This window comes from Pocillopora damicornis, chromosome 4 (genome assembly GCF_964200805.1).
Source record: "Pocillopora damicornis chromosome 4, jaPocDami1.2, whole genome shotgun sequence".
Taxonomy (NCBI): domain Eukaryota; kingdom Metazoa; phylum Cnidaria; class Anthozoa; order Scleractinia; family Pocilloporidae; genus Pocillopora; species Pocillopora damicornis.
In genome coordinates, this window is record NC_142673.1 from 2,734,051 (window position 1) to 2,751,293 (window position 17,243).

A 17,243-nucleotide genomic window follows, 5' to 3' on the forward strand; every position below is an offset into this window, starting at 1 on the left:
AGCGTTGCAAACGTATCTGCCAAGGCTGTAAACTCAACAATTCCATTTACCTAGTCGAGCAAGCTACATAAAACTGCAAAGCTTTCTCTGGCTGCTTTCTCCGCATTACTGACAAGAAACTTTCCATTTCTCTATAGAAACTATCCCAGAAGATTACCAGGCTCTTTGATCAACCTAGAGATCGACACTGAGATGTATCGCTTTATGATGGAGCAATAATAACATGACTAAAGAGCTTCGGGTCCCAACGTGCCACCAAGGGATTATTTGTCAATTTACCTCTTTCCACGCTGGCTGGTGGGAAGTTCCTTTCACAAGTCATGGAGGCGTAGTCTGAGATACAATGTCGTAAAGATAACGCATGCTTTTCTTGTTCAACACAAGATTTAAATGCCGCAAGTGCGAAACAAAAGTGTATACTCAAGAACCCAGAAATAGATGTTTATGAATGTTGTGTCCTTTGCAGCATTTTGCATTTTATAGAGAAGATTCTGAGTTAAGTAATTAATGATATTAAGAGAGATGACATTTCTTAACAAACATCATCCCAAATAAACAGGGTGAAGGTCAGTTATCGATGCTTCTAGTCATAGATAGCGCGAAATAAAATGGAGAGTCGCCGATGGCAGTTTATAAAACTCTACAGCTCAAAAATCTAGACCGTGAACGAGGAATTTCTCTCAAACCTAACCTGAATTTACAGAAGTACGTCTTATAACTGCCGTAATGCATCCTGGGATATTTAATGGGTAAGTCTTAGGTTAGCACAATATTAATTCTGAGGGCGAAATTCTCGTTCGTAGCCTTGCGCCAGGACCTCGCGGTGATAGTGACATTATGAATGATCTTGTTAGGAAAATTTTTTTTTCGGAATTGTATATATGGTCCGTAAATGTACGCAAACGAACAATTAAATATCTCATTTAATACTGCGTTCTAAGCAGTGCAAAGAGAAAAAAACTGAGTGTACTCAACTACGTAAATTATGCCACTGAAAAACGCGGTAAAATTGTAAAACGACTTAGCTGTGAATCAGACGAACGTGGACCGATTCGCTATATTGGGCCTCAAGAGAAATTAACAAATAGAATTGATGAATAATCCGCTAGTACTTTTGGTTGTCAAATACGGAATAGCTACTAAAAGTAGGTATTACATCTATAATTATTGGTTCCTTATTGTTAGTAAGGTTTTCAATCAGGTCCACGGAATTTAATTTTAGTTTTCTCAATACTGGTCGATACATGCTGTCTGAAATTACCATAACACAACGATAAAGGTCTTCCAAACGGGTTGGGACCTTAATTCGAGAAACGCCAAGGACTCCAATATTTGTCAAAGGAATTAAGCAAGGAATTTGACGATTATGGCAATTATGCATGAGTAAACTAATAAAACTGCGGCCTTCGAGTTCCGATTTCCGTATGAATTCTTGAGACCATTATTTACCAAATAACGGTTCTGGCCTCCAGCGATCAAATAAGTCTTTTTCAAATCAAGCTCAAGAGGACGACACTGCAGGAATTGATCTGGCAATCAAGAAACATCGAACTTAACAAGTACAGAGTTAACGCGTTTCTTTTGCGTAGCTGTTCCGAGTAATACATCAACATAATTCTCTTCGTTATCGGAGATTTATTCAGTAAGGTCGTAAGACCGCTCACTTTTTACATTCATGTAAATCCACAGATTATATTACACAGTTTTTAGCAAGATTTCCGCACAGCTCCCTACTTCATTATGTATACAGTTCTAGGATTAACTGATTGACATTGAAGCTTTGTTTTCAAAAGTATGGGGTTCTACGGAAATCTTTAACAGTTAACTGCTCAAATATAGTTCTTAAGTAAAATTGTTGTTTTGTTTGTACCATTTCTGCCGCAGCTGTTGTGAACTTTGGTCGACAGTGTGCACCAAGGGAATGCCAGGTCGTTACAGCGATTTTGACCGGCTTTTTGATAGGCTGATCGTTCCCTGAGGATATCATTCACCAATGGTAAATCGTTCTAATCATCCGGAAAGGGAAGGAAAAATCTTTGCACCCAATTCTTTTGCTTAGTCCTCCAAAAAATGTCTGAGTGTAAAGACGATCCACAAATACTATTTTTCGAGTTGAAGCAAATAGCAAGTGGCCGCGTTCAGTGCAATATATATCGCTACCTTCCAACCATCCTCTCGCTGACAATCAACTCAGCTCTACCACGCGTAGGGCCATTCATCTTTATCACTACTTGCTGAGGTATCTTGGACGATTTGCTTTCAACTTGAGACCCCAGTGTCTTCTGTAACAATGGGGGACACGTCGGCACCCTTAACGTGCACTGTATGCATAACTAAATTCACGCACATGTGTACAGGAAACACCACATAAATGGGATACCAGGAAGCTACTTGAACTATACGACAATTAGTAGATGCACGTACGCAAAAATAGACTGAATAGTCAAACTGACCTTTTGGAGAAGTAAGTCAGCAGGTAGTTGACTTACAACTTAGGAGCAGAAAAAGGAAGCAAATTTAAATGCCATTGTACTGTGTCTGCTGCATTTGAGCTCACAGCAGAATCTGGTTACATGTACAAAGATACTACATCGACTCTTAAAATCCATACTTTGACTGAGTTTGTCTGCGAGTCTGTCGATTAGCCGACCACTGTTGGCGTAATTCCAGCTCTCTCTCTTTAGCCTACAAAAGGAACAAAATTCAGATACAACTCGAAAAAATTATTTGGTTTAGAATCGTACGCAAAGAACGGAGAATACAATCATACTGGCAGTTAGTTTTAATAATGCATTTTACTGATCTAAAAGTGACATGGACAACGAACGTTTCAGCCCTTCCGTCATGTCGCAAAAACTCACATAAGACAGTGAAAACCACCAATCGTGCTTACATCCGCGCTCACTTGATGTACAGTGTCCTTGAATTCTATGGATATCTTTAACATTTACATTCTATACTTTATCCACTTCAGTAAACAGTTGCACGTATATTTAAATACCCATAACAATTGATGAGCCAAACTAACACGCCGGGAGATGGATATAAAGTGATTCCCGTTTGTCTGAGAGACAGAGTCTGATAAGTGTGATGTGAAACCCGCGCAGGCGCCAGTCCTCCCATCAAAACTTACCTGATAAGCCAAATAAGTGATCTGATGTTTTCTTCTTTGTTGAGCTGTTGGCATGTCTTTCTTTTTCTGTATATAAAAGCAAAAAGAGACACGAGTGAATGAACAGCGAACGTTTCCTCTTCAGTTAACATGAGCACATTACACCGTTCAAGTTTTGATCAGCGCCACAGGCAAAGGAAAAACAAGTTCCGATTGCTCCTCCCAAGAAGAGTCCAATCCAGGATTTCGAAAATCCCTCAGCAATCATAAACAATTTGCTTTAGGCTGTATCAGCATTTCTTCGCCCGCGAGTAAGTTTGGGGCCGGGAGCAAAGCGAGCCAGCGAGAGGTCTGCAAGGGATCTGGAACTAAGTACCAGACCACTCGCAGAACTCTTGAAGGTTTTTATTGCTCAAGGACTAAAATTTATGGGCGGGTGGAAAGAGCAAATAATAAGGGCCTCCTCGCAGGACAGCACTGCTCAACCCTTAAATTCCCATAAGTGACCAAAATAGAATTTCTCCTTGCAATTGCGATACAGTTTCGAGTAGATTAGTGATAAGAATAAAGAATACTATCAATTAGGGGATTAGTAGTTAATCCAACACCAAATTCTCCGTATTAACATCACGAGGATTGTATGGAAAACAGTAAGGAGAATTACCACTGAGATCTTGGGAGTGAGATCTTGGGAGTGAGATCTTGGGAGTGAGATCTTGGGAGTGAGATCTTGGGAGTGAGATCTTGGGAGTGAGATCTTGGGAGTGAGATCTTGGGAGTGAGATCTTGGGAGTGAGATCTTGGGAGTGAGATCTTGGGAGTGAGATCTTGGGAGTGAGATCTTGGGAGTGAAAGGGTTAAGCCTTAACCACAAAGTCGATCGGAAGACCGAGGAATACGGACTGTGACCTATGAATTACACACAACGGAATATTGGTTTGTTTGTTTGGTTCTTTTTTATAATTATAGCATTAAGTATTCAAGATATAAATTCCGTGTTAAAAGGAAGAAAAAATTGTAACATCCTTTACCCGAGAAGGTGCATACGCAATTTCTTCGGTTCCGTATTTCGTCAACATCTCAGCTGAGTTCCCTATTTGATCGTCGGCATTAATATCAACTATGTTGATTTCTTCGCCACGATTTCTTCTTCCTTTGAGTTTCTTCATCTGAAAAAATTACATGCAACCATCAGGAAACTATTTAATTTATCCTTTTTGGAGTTACAAGTCGGTTTGTGCATGTTGAAAGATTGGAGACAATTCCCAGGGTATACAGTATGAGCAAAATTTTGTCACATATATATTGTGGCTAATACATCTCAAGAACTGTTGAGTGTTACACCAATTGTTATGTGTCGAAATATGCTTAGATTTAACAGATACACCTAGCATCTACATGTTTACGGCTTGAATAGAAGTTACAAAGGCTAACAATTTGGGAATACCAACAATTATTGTTTGGGGGCCACCCTACACGACATTACTTCTATTCCACAGTTCCATCAGAAATAAGAACATTAAGTACAAAGTGCACCAAGGACCCTTTGCAATGTCAGTATTGTTTGTTAAGTACCTTCTCTAGATCGAATTGTGTTTGGTCAGCCTGACTGCCTTGACCCTGGACAACACCTGTAGCACTTGTAGGGTACATATGGGTGTAGCTTTCAGTCTCTTGATTATAATAAGGGTGACTGGCAGAAGAGCTTGCATTATAGTTATAATTTGCCTGAGGAAAAAGTAGAAAACAATCAGGAAAAAAAAAACAGAGATAGAGAGAGAGTGGGAGAAAAAAAAAACAACATTCATTTAACAACCCATGATAACAACATGACTATACAGCCAGGCATATGTAACTCTATCTTCCAACTGAAACCACAATTGGATGTCAACAGGAAAGCCACACAGACACTTTTCACATGTGGTAAATGGTGTCTATATCACAGTGAAATTTAAACTTCAGGTTAAAATAAAAAGAAATTATCATAGCTTGGGTTTAATCTTAGTTCTCTTAATTTTACAGCCTCAATTATGAATCATTTGGAATAGGGGATGCTGAAAGTTAAAAAAAGCAGATGGAAATATTTTACCACATATATACATGCAATTTCAATTACAACATGCACTTGTTTGCATTTATATTGGTATTTATACTCACATAATAGCTATTATCAACAGCAGAATATCCTCCGTATTCCTGGCTTTGCTCACTTTGTTGATCATAATAGTAAGTCTTAGTTTCCAGCTCCTTCTGAGAAGAGATTTCCTCACTTGAGAAAGCAGCCTGAGCACTTGTGTCATCTACAACAGGATGTGTTGCTTCATCCACATGCTTTGCACTGCTTTGAGACATGTTAGTACTTGATGGTATCTGATCTTGTGCCAATGATAATGAAAGAGGATTTGGCCTTTCTATTGCTGCAACATTGAAACTTGTCATTGACTCAGTATCCTCACTCTGAAGAGTTTGTTCTTTTTCGTCAGATTTGATCTCAATTTTGTCATTGAATGTAAAAAAGCTTACAGGCTCATCTTCATCTTCACTGACAGTTTCTTCATCTTGTCTCTTCTTAACCATTTTTTCCGTTTTCCTCGCCTGTGCTGGGGTTGGTTTCTTTGTCAATGTGTGGGGTATCAATGGCCTGCTTGTTAATTTAACAGCAGGTTTGTTTGGGTTGTCTGCCCTCCGTGTGATACTGTGCTTGGGTTTAGGAAGAAGTGCTTTGAGTCCTGATCCTTCCTTAAAATGATGAACATCAGTTCCTTTAACTCCCATAAGTGACTGAGACAGAATTTCTTCTTACAATATCAATACAATATCAAGCAGACAAGTGATGAGAATATAGAAAAATATCAATTAGTGGATTATAAGTTGATCGAATACCAAATTCTCCACACTGATATGACAATAACTGTATGAAAAACAGAAAGGAGAATTACTAATGGGATCTTAGGAGTTAAAGGGTTAAAAAAAAAGGATATAAACCAGTTCAAATACTCTGTCAAAAGTTAGCATGCAGCATATAATACATTGCTCAAGGTAAAAAACATTAATCCACTCCCCCCTGCAATTGAGTTATAAAGTGAAAATAAGATTAAATATAAATGAATAAACCAGTTGCAATAAAAGTTTGATCAAAAAGAAAAAATATAAATCCACTCCCACCTGCCATCTCCTTGGCATGCGTCTAATGCTATGTTTACAGCAAACCTTTTCATAAGCATATAAACTTTTTACCACAAATCAATATAAATTGACACCTTATGCATACATTACCTTTGATGGTCCAAGTTTCTTTGCTGCTGGTGTATCATCTTCATCATCAGAATCAGTCTGAAAGAAAATGTTTATCAAAAATTTGTCAGATTTGCTGATCAGCATCACACCTTTGTGGCTTTTTGTTTTCACTTATAATTAATATCAATGATGATTTTTTTCCCTTTCAAAAGCAGACTCCTTATCATGTGTTTGCTGAATCAAAATTGTGAGATGTTCACCAAATATGTGAATCATGAGGTGATGTTAAAATATTTTTATGACAGGGAACATGAGTCTCTCTCCCATACAGTGCTCCAACTTTAGACATGTATCACAATTACACTCTTGTTATACACTCTACAAGTCTACACATAAGTGTGTCTGAGAGTGCATCATACTAAGGGGAATTAACTTGTATCACTAAAGTTTACCCAGTAGTGTCTTATTTAGTTCCTCTGACAACTTTTTGGCAAATACGTGTATTTTAATTCTTCTAGTTGGAGATACGCACAGTAAGAGTCGAGCATCTTTAACCAGGAACATGATAAAATGACTAGACCTCATCTTCAGTCCTGAACTTTTGAGCAGTAGTCCAGTACACTAAGCATTAAGGAGACCAAATTTTCAACAGGTATATATAATGGTGATAGTGGAGTCCAATTTGGTCATATGAATGACAAACAAAAAAAGATGGCCATGAAGTGGGAGTCTGATTTGTCAGTCACATGTATGATTAAAAACAGAATTGGACAACATGAAGTCCTCTTACCAATTAATCAAAACTGTTACAATTTCTGGAAAAAGAAAAATATAGAACAAACATCTCTGGTAGAGATAATGTCTTAGGTAAAAGATTCTTCCACTTTGGAAATTCCCATTTTTCTTTTTTTAAGGGATACATGGTACCAATTACATGTGAGGAAATTGTAATGGTTATGATTAGTATATTAATGTGATATGTTGCAGCTTTAACATTTCTTTGCCAGCTTGCTTATTATTCTCCCTTATCTTAAGCACAACTGGTGAAAGAAATATTCAAACTGGTGGAGCAACCCTTTTACTTATTAAATTTCAATAATTCCAAGTGATTTAAGGCGTACTTCAAGTGGAAAATTTTACTGGTTACTGCCTGAAAAGGAAAACACTGCAAGCTACAGTGCAACCCTACTTTAGGCAATGCAATGATTAATGCAAGCTGCAATGGATGATCAGCGTTCTCAGAAGTATTTTCACAGGACTGCTGTTGAAAAAACTAGCCTGCTAAGGTCAATGTGCATATCAGATCAAGACAGGTATCAAACTGTTTCCTCTAATAAAAGTAGCTGACACTTTGGAAACCTGCAGTAGGCCAAAAGGTTCCTTGTTATTCCAGAGAATACTGCTGGATGTTTATTGTAATTACCTTAGGTGCCGTGGGGATAGAAATTTTGACTGGTTGCTTTAATTTTCTATCCTCAGTTACAGACGCTTTACCATCCTTCTTTTTCCTTTGCCAGGTGCTGTCTGCTTTCCAAGGTGCGGGTAAAAGAGAGAAAAGGCTGCCTACAGACCTCGGCTTCTCATCTCCATCAAAATTGTCGACCTTCTTCGCTCTTTTTGCAATTGGCTCATACTCTTCTTCGATTTCCAAAATCTCCTCATCATCCGCCATCCCTTCCAAGGTAATAGGAAGGTTCTTGTTATCAGAGGAACCGTGGTTGTCGACAGCTTCTCTTTCGAGGTTGCTCACATTTTTAGGCTTTGGTAGAAATGAAGATAATCCGGTTTTCCCACTTAAACTGGTAGAAGAATTCGATTTATTCTTCTCTTGCGTCGGTTTAGGAAGAACCAAACCCTTTCCTCTACCGGGAACACTTTTTTCGGAGATGAGAGAGGGATGTTTAACATCATCTTGATTGCTTTGTAGTTCTTCGTCGCTCTCTTCATCTCCGCTGCTCCCGTAGGCGACGAGCGACATTTTCGCCAACTCTGTACCCGTTCCAAGAATTCACAAACCCGAATTGCAAAGGAAAGGAGTTCTTAGAGATGTTTTTAGTAGACTTTTACATCGATCAGCGACTGAGCCGTGTGATCAGGGAGAATGTTCAAGCGTCAGAAAATTTTACTGTCTTTGTCGCAAGTTCCGCCATATTTGTTAGACCTAGAATCCAGTCTCTTGCGGTTGTTTACTCAAAATGACTGTTGGGTGGACTGTACCCCAGCATCCACTTCTGTCAATGTGGTAATTTTTCGAAGGCACGAAACTAGATTTGTCTTTAAACCTTTTTGATTTTCTGATACCTGAACATTATTTTGTTGACTCTCTGAGCTTTTAAGAAATCAAACGAAGGGCGGAGGTGAAGGGAACGACTAGATGATGCCGTAGATGGGTGGTCATTGGTTCAAAAGGAAGAGACTTAAAGGCACCATTTGTCAAAATTTTGTTTCCCGCAGCTCACCATTTTAATTAGAGGAAAGATGCCAGAAGACGAAAACAAACAAACAAACAAACAAACAAACACGAATACATGTTTTAAAAAGTCAGCTTGTTGGAAAATCCTGTCTGGGTGTTTTCACTTCATGGTTAAAGAAAATTATTCTCTTGAAAAACATTCGGTTAGGAGCAGTGTCTTAGGATGGACGAAAAGAGAGGTGAGGGTCGGGGGTGGGGTGGGGGTGGGATGACGCTGTTCCATATTTGAAAAGGTTATGATTTCAGCGACTGAGCAGCTGCAGCCGGAGAAAACTGCGAGGAGCTCGAATTTTGGTGTCCTTGACCAAGAATTTTGGCTCCCTTTGATGATGAAGTTGCTGGAACACCAGATGTGGATGAGAAAGACCGATTTGGCTCCAACTACCTGGCACAGACTGCGTATCCTATTGCTTTTTTATGGCGAATAAACCATCAAGTTTCTGTTCTAACGAGATTTGCCGAGATTGCCCATTTAAAGCTGATTGTTGAGGAAGGTTTTGGCTCAAAGTTCCGTTGAAGGATCATTCTTTGTAAAATTTCGATATTAATATCATGACTGGAAAGACTGATCAAATAACATCGAGAAAAGAGCTTTGAGAACGATATTTCCATCGGCCGGTAGCTGTATTTATCGAGATTTTTGAGACGAATCGCCAACGAACAGAGATTCATGAAAACTAGCTTCAATTTGAAATTTAAGTTTGCAAGATTTTATTACTTGTATAAACTCAAATCATATCTGTGTTTTAAATAGGTTGGGCTTGTTTACCTTAAACTGAAGAGAAAAACTGTGCAAAGCTGAAGAACTATGCTATAATTGCATTCATACCCTGAGCTGGTACCAAGCAGGTCATTCATTGTCTGTCGTCCCAGCAAGCCCTTCGGTTCTGCATAATTTATGCTTCGTCCGTGTTTTTAATCTGAGCCAGCCCTTTCTTAAACCACAACTAATGGCGGGGCTATTCGTTGAATTACGAGCCAAATGAAGCGCTCAGGATCACTCAAGCTTGTTATAAAAGGCATCTTAGGTGAGTCAGAGATTTGATAATATCTGAGAGCTATTGAGAGAAACAATTTACACCACATTTCAATCACTGTTAGTTCACGTTGAGGTCAATTGCGATCTTGCTTCGTCAATGGGTCTTTGTGTATCTTCAGAAATATATATTTTCCCTTCTAAATCGTTATTGTTCCTTCCACAAGTTAAAATTTTTCAAATATTCTTTCTGCTATGACAGTGTTTGCCAAAATGAGAAAGCATTTGCGGGCATACAGTACAATCAAATTAGGTTCCTTTATTGCAAAGCGACGAACGCGTGTACATTCGTCTCAGTTTCGTGTTCGCCGCTGGCTTCCCAAAAATGGAGGAAAAAAAAATTAATGTAAAATTAGATACACGATTTTTGCTAAATAGTTCGTCAACTAGCTTTACCATCAAACCCTTTCGTTAAGTAAAAAATCTGACTTAGACTAGAGTGTACTATACGCCCGCTTCCATACATGCCACTTAATCAAAATGTCCTTTTTATTGAAGAATCCGTCTTCAACCTCAACATTTCAAAATTGTGCTATCTGAAAGAAGTAGATTCGTTTCAATTGCGTAATATATACTATTAAAAAGAAAAAGAAGTTAGAATTTACATAAAAGCTTGCCGGTGTTTGCAAGCAGGAAAGTCTAATAGCCGATACCTTAGCAACAGGAATCTCCTTAAAAAATTTGGGGAGAAAACGTATTATTACTTTCATGAATTTTAACTGCAAAGAGCAAATGTTTTTTTTTAAAGAAATACAAAAGCCTGAATTATGTATACATGAAAAAAAAGAGCGTTTGTATACATGATGGATGTACACAGTAACAATGAAGACTTGAATGAAAGTGATCCTCGCAGTAATGTGCACTACTTAGGCAGTGGTGAAAATAAGGCCTGAAAAAAATTCAGGCCTGTACGGACAGGCCCGTACAGGCCTGAATTTTTTTCAGGCCTTATTTTCACCACTGCCTAAGTAGTGCACATTACTGCGAGGATCACTTTCATTCACGTCTTTATCTGCAGTTCAAATATATGACTTTCATATATTCTCAACCAATGAAGACTTGGTAGACAAACAGCGCACGATAACTTGTACAAGATACCGCCCGTAATAGAACGAAAAACAAAACTTTCCATATGGGAAAAAATTTTGACTTTGTGAGATTGTAATCGACAAACGTTTTAAGAGAATTTTTTTCAGCTTTGATACAGTATAAAAAGGACGCGTACATGTCATAGTTCTAAAGTGGTATCTGTCAAAATGATCTTAGTTTTATTCACATATGCAAGTTTTTAAGGTGGTTGGAGATCGCCCCGTATTGATGGCAGAAATTCAGTTTGAAATTGAATGTGTTGACGTAGAAAGCCTAATTAATCACTTTAATTCATATAAAACACTGTTGAAAGGAACAAGAACTTGACAATAAAGCATTGTTTTTGACGAAATTCGTAATTTTACTTTAAAAATGTCATTTGAGGAAATTGTATGTGAATTTGTATTTATCACCCTTGACGTGTTAGTAACTTGAATGAGTGACAACAATGCCTATTTATTTCGTCATAAATTTATACATGTACGAGGGAGTGCTGTTGTCAAAGGTGAGTTGGAAACCATAGAAAGTCGCAGTAAAGTTTATCTAAATGTTGATAGAAGGAGAGAGAGATTTTTTTATGAGAATTTTGCATTGCATAATGACTTCTGAGCGAAAAGAGTCATTCTTTCTTCTTACCGAACGAATCTTTGAGACTTCTAGAGTGACTGTTTTTTTCACTTTAACGTGTCGACACAAAAGCCTTAGTTTGTTTCACGCATTGCTTTTAAAATTGATTTCACTGATTATTCTTCCCCAATCGATGAGATATCAGATGTTGAATTGTCTAACTCTAAATATAAACTTGAAATTAAATTTATGTGAAAGAGAAAAATCTCTGGTTCTATTTATAGATGTTTTTCCAATGAAAATCTGCATATGACACAAGTCGTACTAAAATGTATTTACTAAGTTTTGCTTGGTTCGCAAGGCATGGTTTTTGACCTTATGTAAGACTGAACACAAACACTGTTATGAAAAAGTTAGATTTAATTAGGCAATATCTGTGGCTGATTTTGAGATATTTTTCTTAAATTTTACACCTTGAAAAGCATGATTAAGGTTTCCTGAATATTTTTAAAAATTTTTAAATGCATCTTTTCTTTCTCTAGAAATGGAGTAAAAAAAAAAGGACAACGAGGCACATGACACAAAAGCACCAATGCTTCATTCTTAAGAGGGATGTCCCGTCAACCTTCACCTTCCCATGAGCAGGATTCAAGTCAAAAAGCCATGATTGCCCATCAAGACAATTTAACAGACGCTCTTAATTCGCTGGGCCTCACTAAAGGTGCCACGAACCTATCTCCAGAGGCAAAGAGACACCATGAAAATGTTGCTCTTTACATGTTCATCGGCCTTGTGTCCGCTTTCTTGTTCATCGCGACGATCATCATCACAGTTGAACTGTACCGGAGTGGACGATGCGCGAAAAGTTTAAAACGAAAGGGTGATAAGGGAAGAACTAGGCTTGAAAATGAAGATGATGACGATGAGGGTGATTATTCGGAAATAGAGATGAACGACTTATAGTGATAAATGTATATGGATCCAAAGTGGGTTTCCTGCGGAAGGAAGTAATTCAGGTGTGATAACGGGAATGCGATCGACGCAATGGGTACGGGGCCGTGCGGTGACCAATTTGTTGCAAGGTTTTGCAAAGTGGACTGACGGTGAAGGTGTTTATTCGGAAATCTAGATGATTGACTTGTTGTGACAAATGTATAGAACCAGCATAAGTATCAGTGCTTTGCTTTACGATCAGTGCAACGAGTGAGAGTCTCTGTAGCAGGCCAGCTGAAGCTCCTCAATGCAATGTTTTGCCCAGTGACCTGGGAGCAAATATGAGATATAAAATGTCGATCTTCAAACCAAATACTGATCTGTACACTTTCAGTCTTTTCCTTCTCGTTGCCTTCATCGTTTCAATAAGGGCCCCGTTAAACAAAGTAGTGTTTGTACCAAATCAGCATCAACATTTGAAAGCAAAGATGTCATCGATCACATTGAAAACAGGGAATGCTTGAAAAGGCCTCTTGTTTGGAAAAAGTGTATCTTCGATGGCCTGATTAGTTCCCGCACATGCGTAAAGCAATGCCTTTCAACTAAGGCAGCCAAGGCAAAGAATCGTATCGTGATCCAAACTTAAAACAAATATTTTTAATTCCTAAGTAAACTAAGGCTTCAGGATGTGAGTATTACACTCTGGCGCCGATGTTAGGCAATACAGGAAAACTAAAGAGGTCTGGGTCATTTTTGGAGAGCCAATTTTCTAAATATTTTGCTAGCGACGCAAAGCTGACCTGGCAGACAGATAAAACAAAACGAATTAGTACGAGTACGTCTAATACAAAACTGTTTTCATTGTAGTATCAGCGTAAGCTAACGAAAGGCCCCCCTTGTCAAATTAACAAAACGTAGAAATTAAATCGTTGTACTGTAATAGCTTTGCACGCGCCATAAATAGATCCCTCTCAGAGAAGAATAGTCTGGTAGTCTAATTTTATTTTTGGAACGAGTCAAACTGGCGGTTCTCAGCAGTTGTTTTCCGGTGATTGAATTGATACGGTGATCAGATTAATTCAATCAGTTCGATATAAACAGCATTCAGAATGCAATATCCCCTCGTATTGGTAGTTTCAGTGGGATTGTAATATACATCTGCGTACTTCCAACATCAGCCGCCTTGCCTGTGTTGAACGTGCAGGTTCAAGAGAAGGGGTCACTAAGAGTCTGCTGATAATCTCTGTTATAGACTTGTCACAGATCTAGAGCATTGATCAACAACTCTCAAAGAATGGTTTTTGGCCGACGATTCAAATAAAGACAGGACCGCACAGACGTCGAACGTTCTCAACAAGATATTGACCATAAAAACGATCTATTTACATTCAGGAAATTATATTGTTACATTTTTTAAAGGAGTGCATGTTTTGATATAATAAACAATTGTCCGTTTATGGACAGTGTAGCTTATCAAGGATGTTCGTTCCCGTTTTGTTTCAGTTTAAACGTTAACATTTACTAATTATCGAATATTTTTCTGGAGAAAATTATGGTTAACTATGGTTTATAATATGTTTTTTCCTGTTAATATCAGAGCCTCTCTAAATACAGTCGATATCTAGTGATAACTATCGTATCTGAGAAATTAGAGGTGTTGCCTTTTTTTAGAGCCAAATTCTATAATCAAGTTCCTCAAGTGTCTACAAAGAACACTTTCTATGTCCTTCGTGACTGAAGAGTTATTAGCTAATGGCAGATAAAGCTCTTGCGAATTAGCAGGCATATCTGATATCGGTAATACCTTCCAAGCGGTCATGAAATATCTGGGTGTTGTCGGTGTAGTTGGTTTGCTTCTACGGCGCACAAAATTTAAGAAAGCTCCAACAAATCCCAAAAATTTCAAGGCGAAGTGCTGGCTGCTTATTGAGCATATTCCAATTGAGTGTTTAATTAAAGAAATACAATTGCTGGGTCGAGTAACCCAGTGTGCCATCCTCTCAACCAATCAGTTAAGAGGAACTTTCAATCGAGTTTCAAAAGTTATGCGAGATTGCGTTGGTCTTACTTTACGTCACTTTGTGATTGGATGAGAGAACTCACGCATCCTCGCAACTAATCAAATGCGAAACTAAAACCAATTGCGATTTAATCGCCGGCGTTTTCCCGCGCTTCAAGCCGTTACTTGCTTTTATTTTGGCTTATCGTTGGGTTCTTTTGATATGTTTCTTCTTCTGTTTGGGTGTTGTGATTATAATGGTTTTGGTTTACGACACTCAGTCGAAATGAGCTGTAAACATAAAGCCAATCACGACTTGAGCTTGGTTGCTCGCCCTTGTACACATCAGGTTGGTTTTGATTTCTATTTTATCTCTATCGGCTCTGATTGTGGCGTCTTGACCCCATTCACACCAAAACTTAAAAATGTTTAAAAGTTGTTTTGTTGAACACAGTTTAAATTGTTTTTTCTTCGTAGAAACAACTTAACCTAATGTTTTTCTACTTAAATTATAGCAAATTGGAAATGCTAATTAGCAATTAGTTAATTCCTATGGAAATTAAGTTTTTCCAGTTCTCTCTCTACGAGTTTCATTCAAGGAAAATCAGTTTAACAAAACATGTTTTGCTGGTGTGAATATAGGCTATTGGTTTAAGTTGCTGTTGAAATTCCTTTTTATTATAGTTTTCTTTCACTTTTTTTCAATAAGATTTCACAATCGATGCACATTGTACAAGGAAAGATAAACTCATTTTAACGGTATCAGTTGAATTCCTAAAATGCGGTAGGGCCTCGTTTCACTTAGGGAACTTCTAGGTTTCGCAAGCAGTATCATTGTTCTCCAAGAAAATTTTGATAAAAATATCTAAGAATATCAATTTGATCAGCCTCCAAACTTCAGTGCTGAACAACAACAGTTCAGCTAATGGGCTTATCTATAACTTAACGCACTGTTTTCATTGTTCGTATATGCATGCACTCTCTTTTCAGTTCCCTCCCGCCTCGATTAGCTCCGCTATTTTGCTGGTAGGGATTGTTATGAATATGTATTTGATTGTTTAAAGAAAGTAAATTTGCTTTCTTTGTTGTACGTTGAACTGAAGATTCAAAATTCTTGACATTGATTCATAGAAGAAGCAATTACACTTGGAATGAATTAATCACGTTTGGCCATACATATGTGTACAATCAAGAAAGAATCTCAAATGCATTATTGCTGAAGGTTTTCAAATACCACAAATTAAAGAAATGTTCACTTAGACGATACCCAATCGATTTTCTTTTAATAACTCCAAATGAGCAGTTTGTACTTCCTATTTTTAGAGAAAAATTATGCTTTGATTGTAGCCAGAGAAACTAATTGGACGTGATATCAATAACCAAAACTCGCGGAAGTTGACGGTTCAATGCCTGTTTGACCTATAACTACTTCATCTAAATTTCAGATTTTTGTCGACAGTCTGCGCTTCCTGTTTCAGCAACTACTGTTTTGGTGCAAAAAGGATGAGTTCCAAATATTCTCTGCCCAAAATAAGAGATGAAAAACGGTCTAAAAGGCTCCCACCCTCAAAGTCACGGGCGTTGTGGCAAGCCTCGGGAGCAAGTATCCAACCGAAGTTTAACAGATTGCCGTCAGAGTGTTACTCTGAAGAGTTCTTCCAAACTGTCCAGTGTGGTAAACATGTTTTCAGACAACGATCAGCGACTATTTGTTTACCTGGTGCTTCAAGAATCGGCCATTCAATAGAGGCATTGAACAACCGCGGCAGATTTATCGAAAACCTCAAATTTCCATCTCTGCGTCAAAGAGTAAAGTCGGATAGCTCAGTAGAAATCGGAGTCGTAGAAGGCTCGGTACCTGTTCAAAGAAGACTATCGTGCGTCTTACCAGATGTTTCAGGAAGGAAGGAAGAACCAAACTTTGGAGTAGCTCCTCTGAGACAGCAAGATGTTGAAAAATGGAACAATAACTTTGATCCAGTGAAAAGCACATCTCATAATTTAGCGAAATGGCTCAGAGATCAAACCTGATGGCAAAGAGGCTACAGATCCCATGATTCCGGGGGTGCTTCAACTAAAACGTGGCTTCTCTCCGCAGGATGTATAAACAATCTATTTTAAAGAAAGACACTGCAGGTCTCTCGACCTCTATAGACGAGTTATACTTGAAGTCAATCATATTCAGTCTGTTATGAGCTATGTTTTGTAACTATGGTTCACTTCTAGGTACACAATTATATGTACTAGGTATTAGAGCGAATTTTGCTTGAGGGTCGTAAGTCAGAATCATTGTAATCAAAACGGCGATCTAGAAAAGAGGAAAATAACATAAATATAACCAACAAGAACTCGACATAAACGTATTTGAATTGGCTGGGGCGCGGAAAAATCGAGATCCGGCGTTCTAAATTTGCATCTGATTGGTTGCGAGGGAGGATGATATTTCTAGACCAATCAGAAATCGTAGTTAAGCAAAACCAATACAATCCAGTTTTACTTTCAATAGCTTTTCAATCTTTGTTGTTGTGTGCATTAGTGATAATAGATTCAGACAACAGGCTGTCGCTGAAAATGCTTTTCATGGTCTGCCCAAGAGGAATCCATATAACTTTTGTTGAAAACACAGGAGGCCTCCCAAAGGTGTCTTCATAGTGAAGTCTTTTAACGTTATAATGCGTACATGTTTTTCCCTTAACATGGGTAAATAAAAGTGAAGACAGTGTATGGACAGCTTATAGCTTGCGTCTGAATAAAAAGTAATCGTGATCAGACTTCCTAACATTGTTCGTAACTTAAT

The 17,243-nt window shown here is 38.1% G+C and overlaps 3 protein-coding genes across 12 annotated transcripts in view; 2 read left to right on the forward strand and 1 right to left on the reverse strand.

Annotated features, from left to right (window-relative positions):
• LOC113665224 (cartilage oligomeric matrix protein) overlaps positions 1 to 1,852 on the forward strand; it is a 43,503-nt gene extending 41,651 nt beyond the window's left edge. For all 10 annotated transcript variants that reach the window (XM_089203444.1, XM_089203445.1, XM_027180891.2 and 7 more), the window contains one exon: positions 138 to 1,852. In XM_089203444.1, the coding sequence (XP_089059570.1) occupies positions 138 to 169 (32 nt within the window). In that variant the 3' untranslated portion in view covers positions 170 to 1,852. The remainder of the gene's footprint in view (positions 1 to 137) is intronic.
• LOC113665225 (proline-rich protein PRCC) lies at positions 1,616 to 8,535 on the reverse strand. The gene is made up of 7 exons (XM_027180895.2): positions 7,773 to 8,535; positions 6,389 to 6,445; positions 5,270 to 5,851; positions 4,688 to 4,840; positions 4,144 to 4,281; positions 3,134 to 3,199; positions 1,616 to 2,685 (listed from the first exon to the last, which is right to left on the reverse strand). Exons 1-7 carry the CDS (start codon positions 8,325 to 8,327, stop codon positions 2,599 to 2,601), a joined length of 1,638 nt encoding a protein of 545 aa, XP_027036696.2. The 5' UTR covers positions 8,328 to 8,535; the 3' UTR covers positions 1,616 to 2,598.
• A 511-nt stretch (positions 8,536 to 9,046) lies between these two features.
• On the forward strand, positions 9,047 to 13,925 carry LOC113665287 (uncharacterized). The gene is made up of 2 exons (XM_089205136.1): positions 9,047 to 9,850; positions 12,057 to 13,925. The coding sequence occupies exon 2, from the start codon at positions 12,127 to 12,129 to the stop codon at positions 12,475 to 12,477; it is 351 nt and encodes a 116-aa protein (XP_089061262.1). The 5' UTR covers positions 9,047 to 9,850; positions 12,057 to 12,126; the 3' UTR covers positions 12,478 to 13,925.
• Positions 13,926 to 17,243: the final 3,318 nt, after the last annotated feature.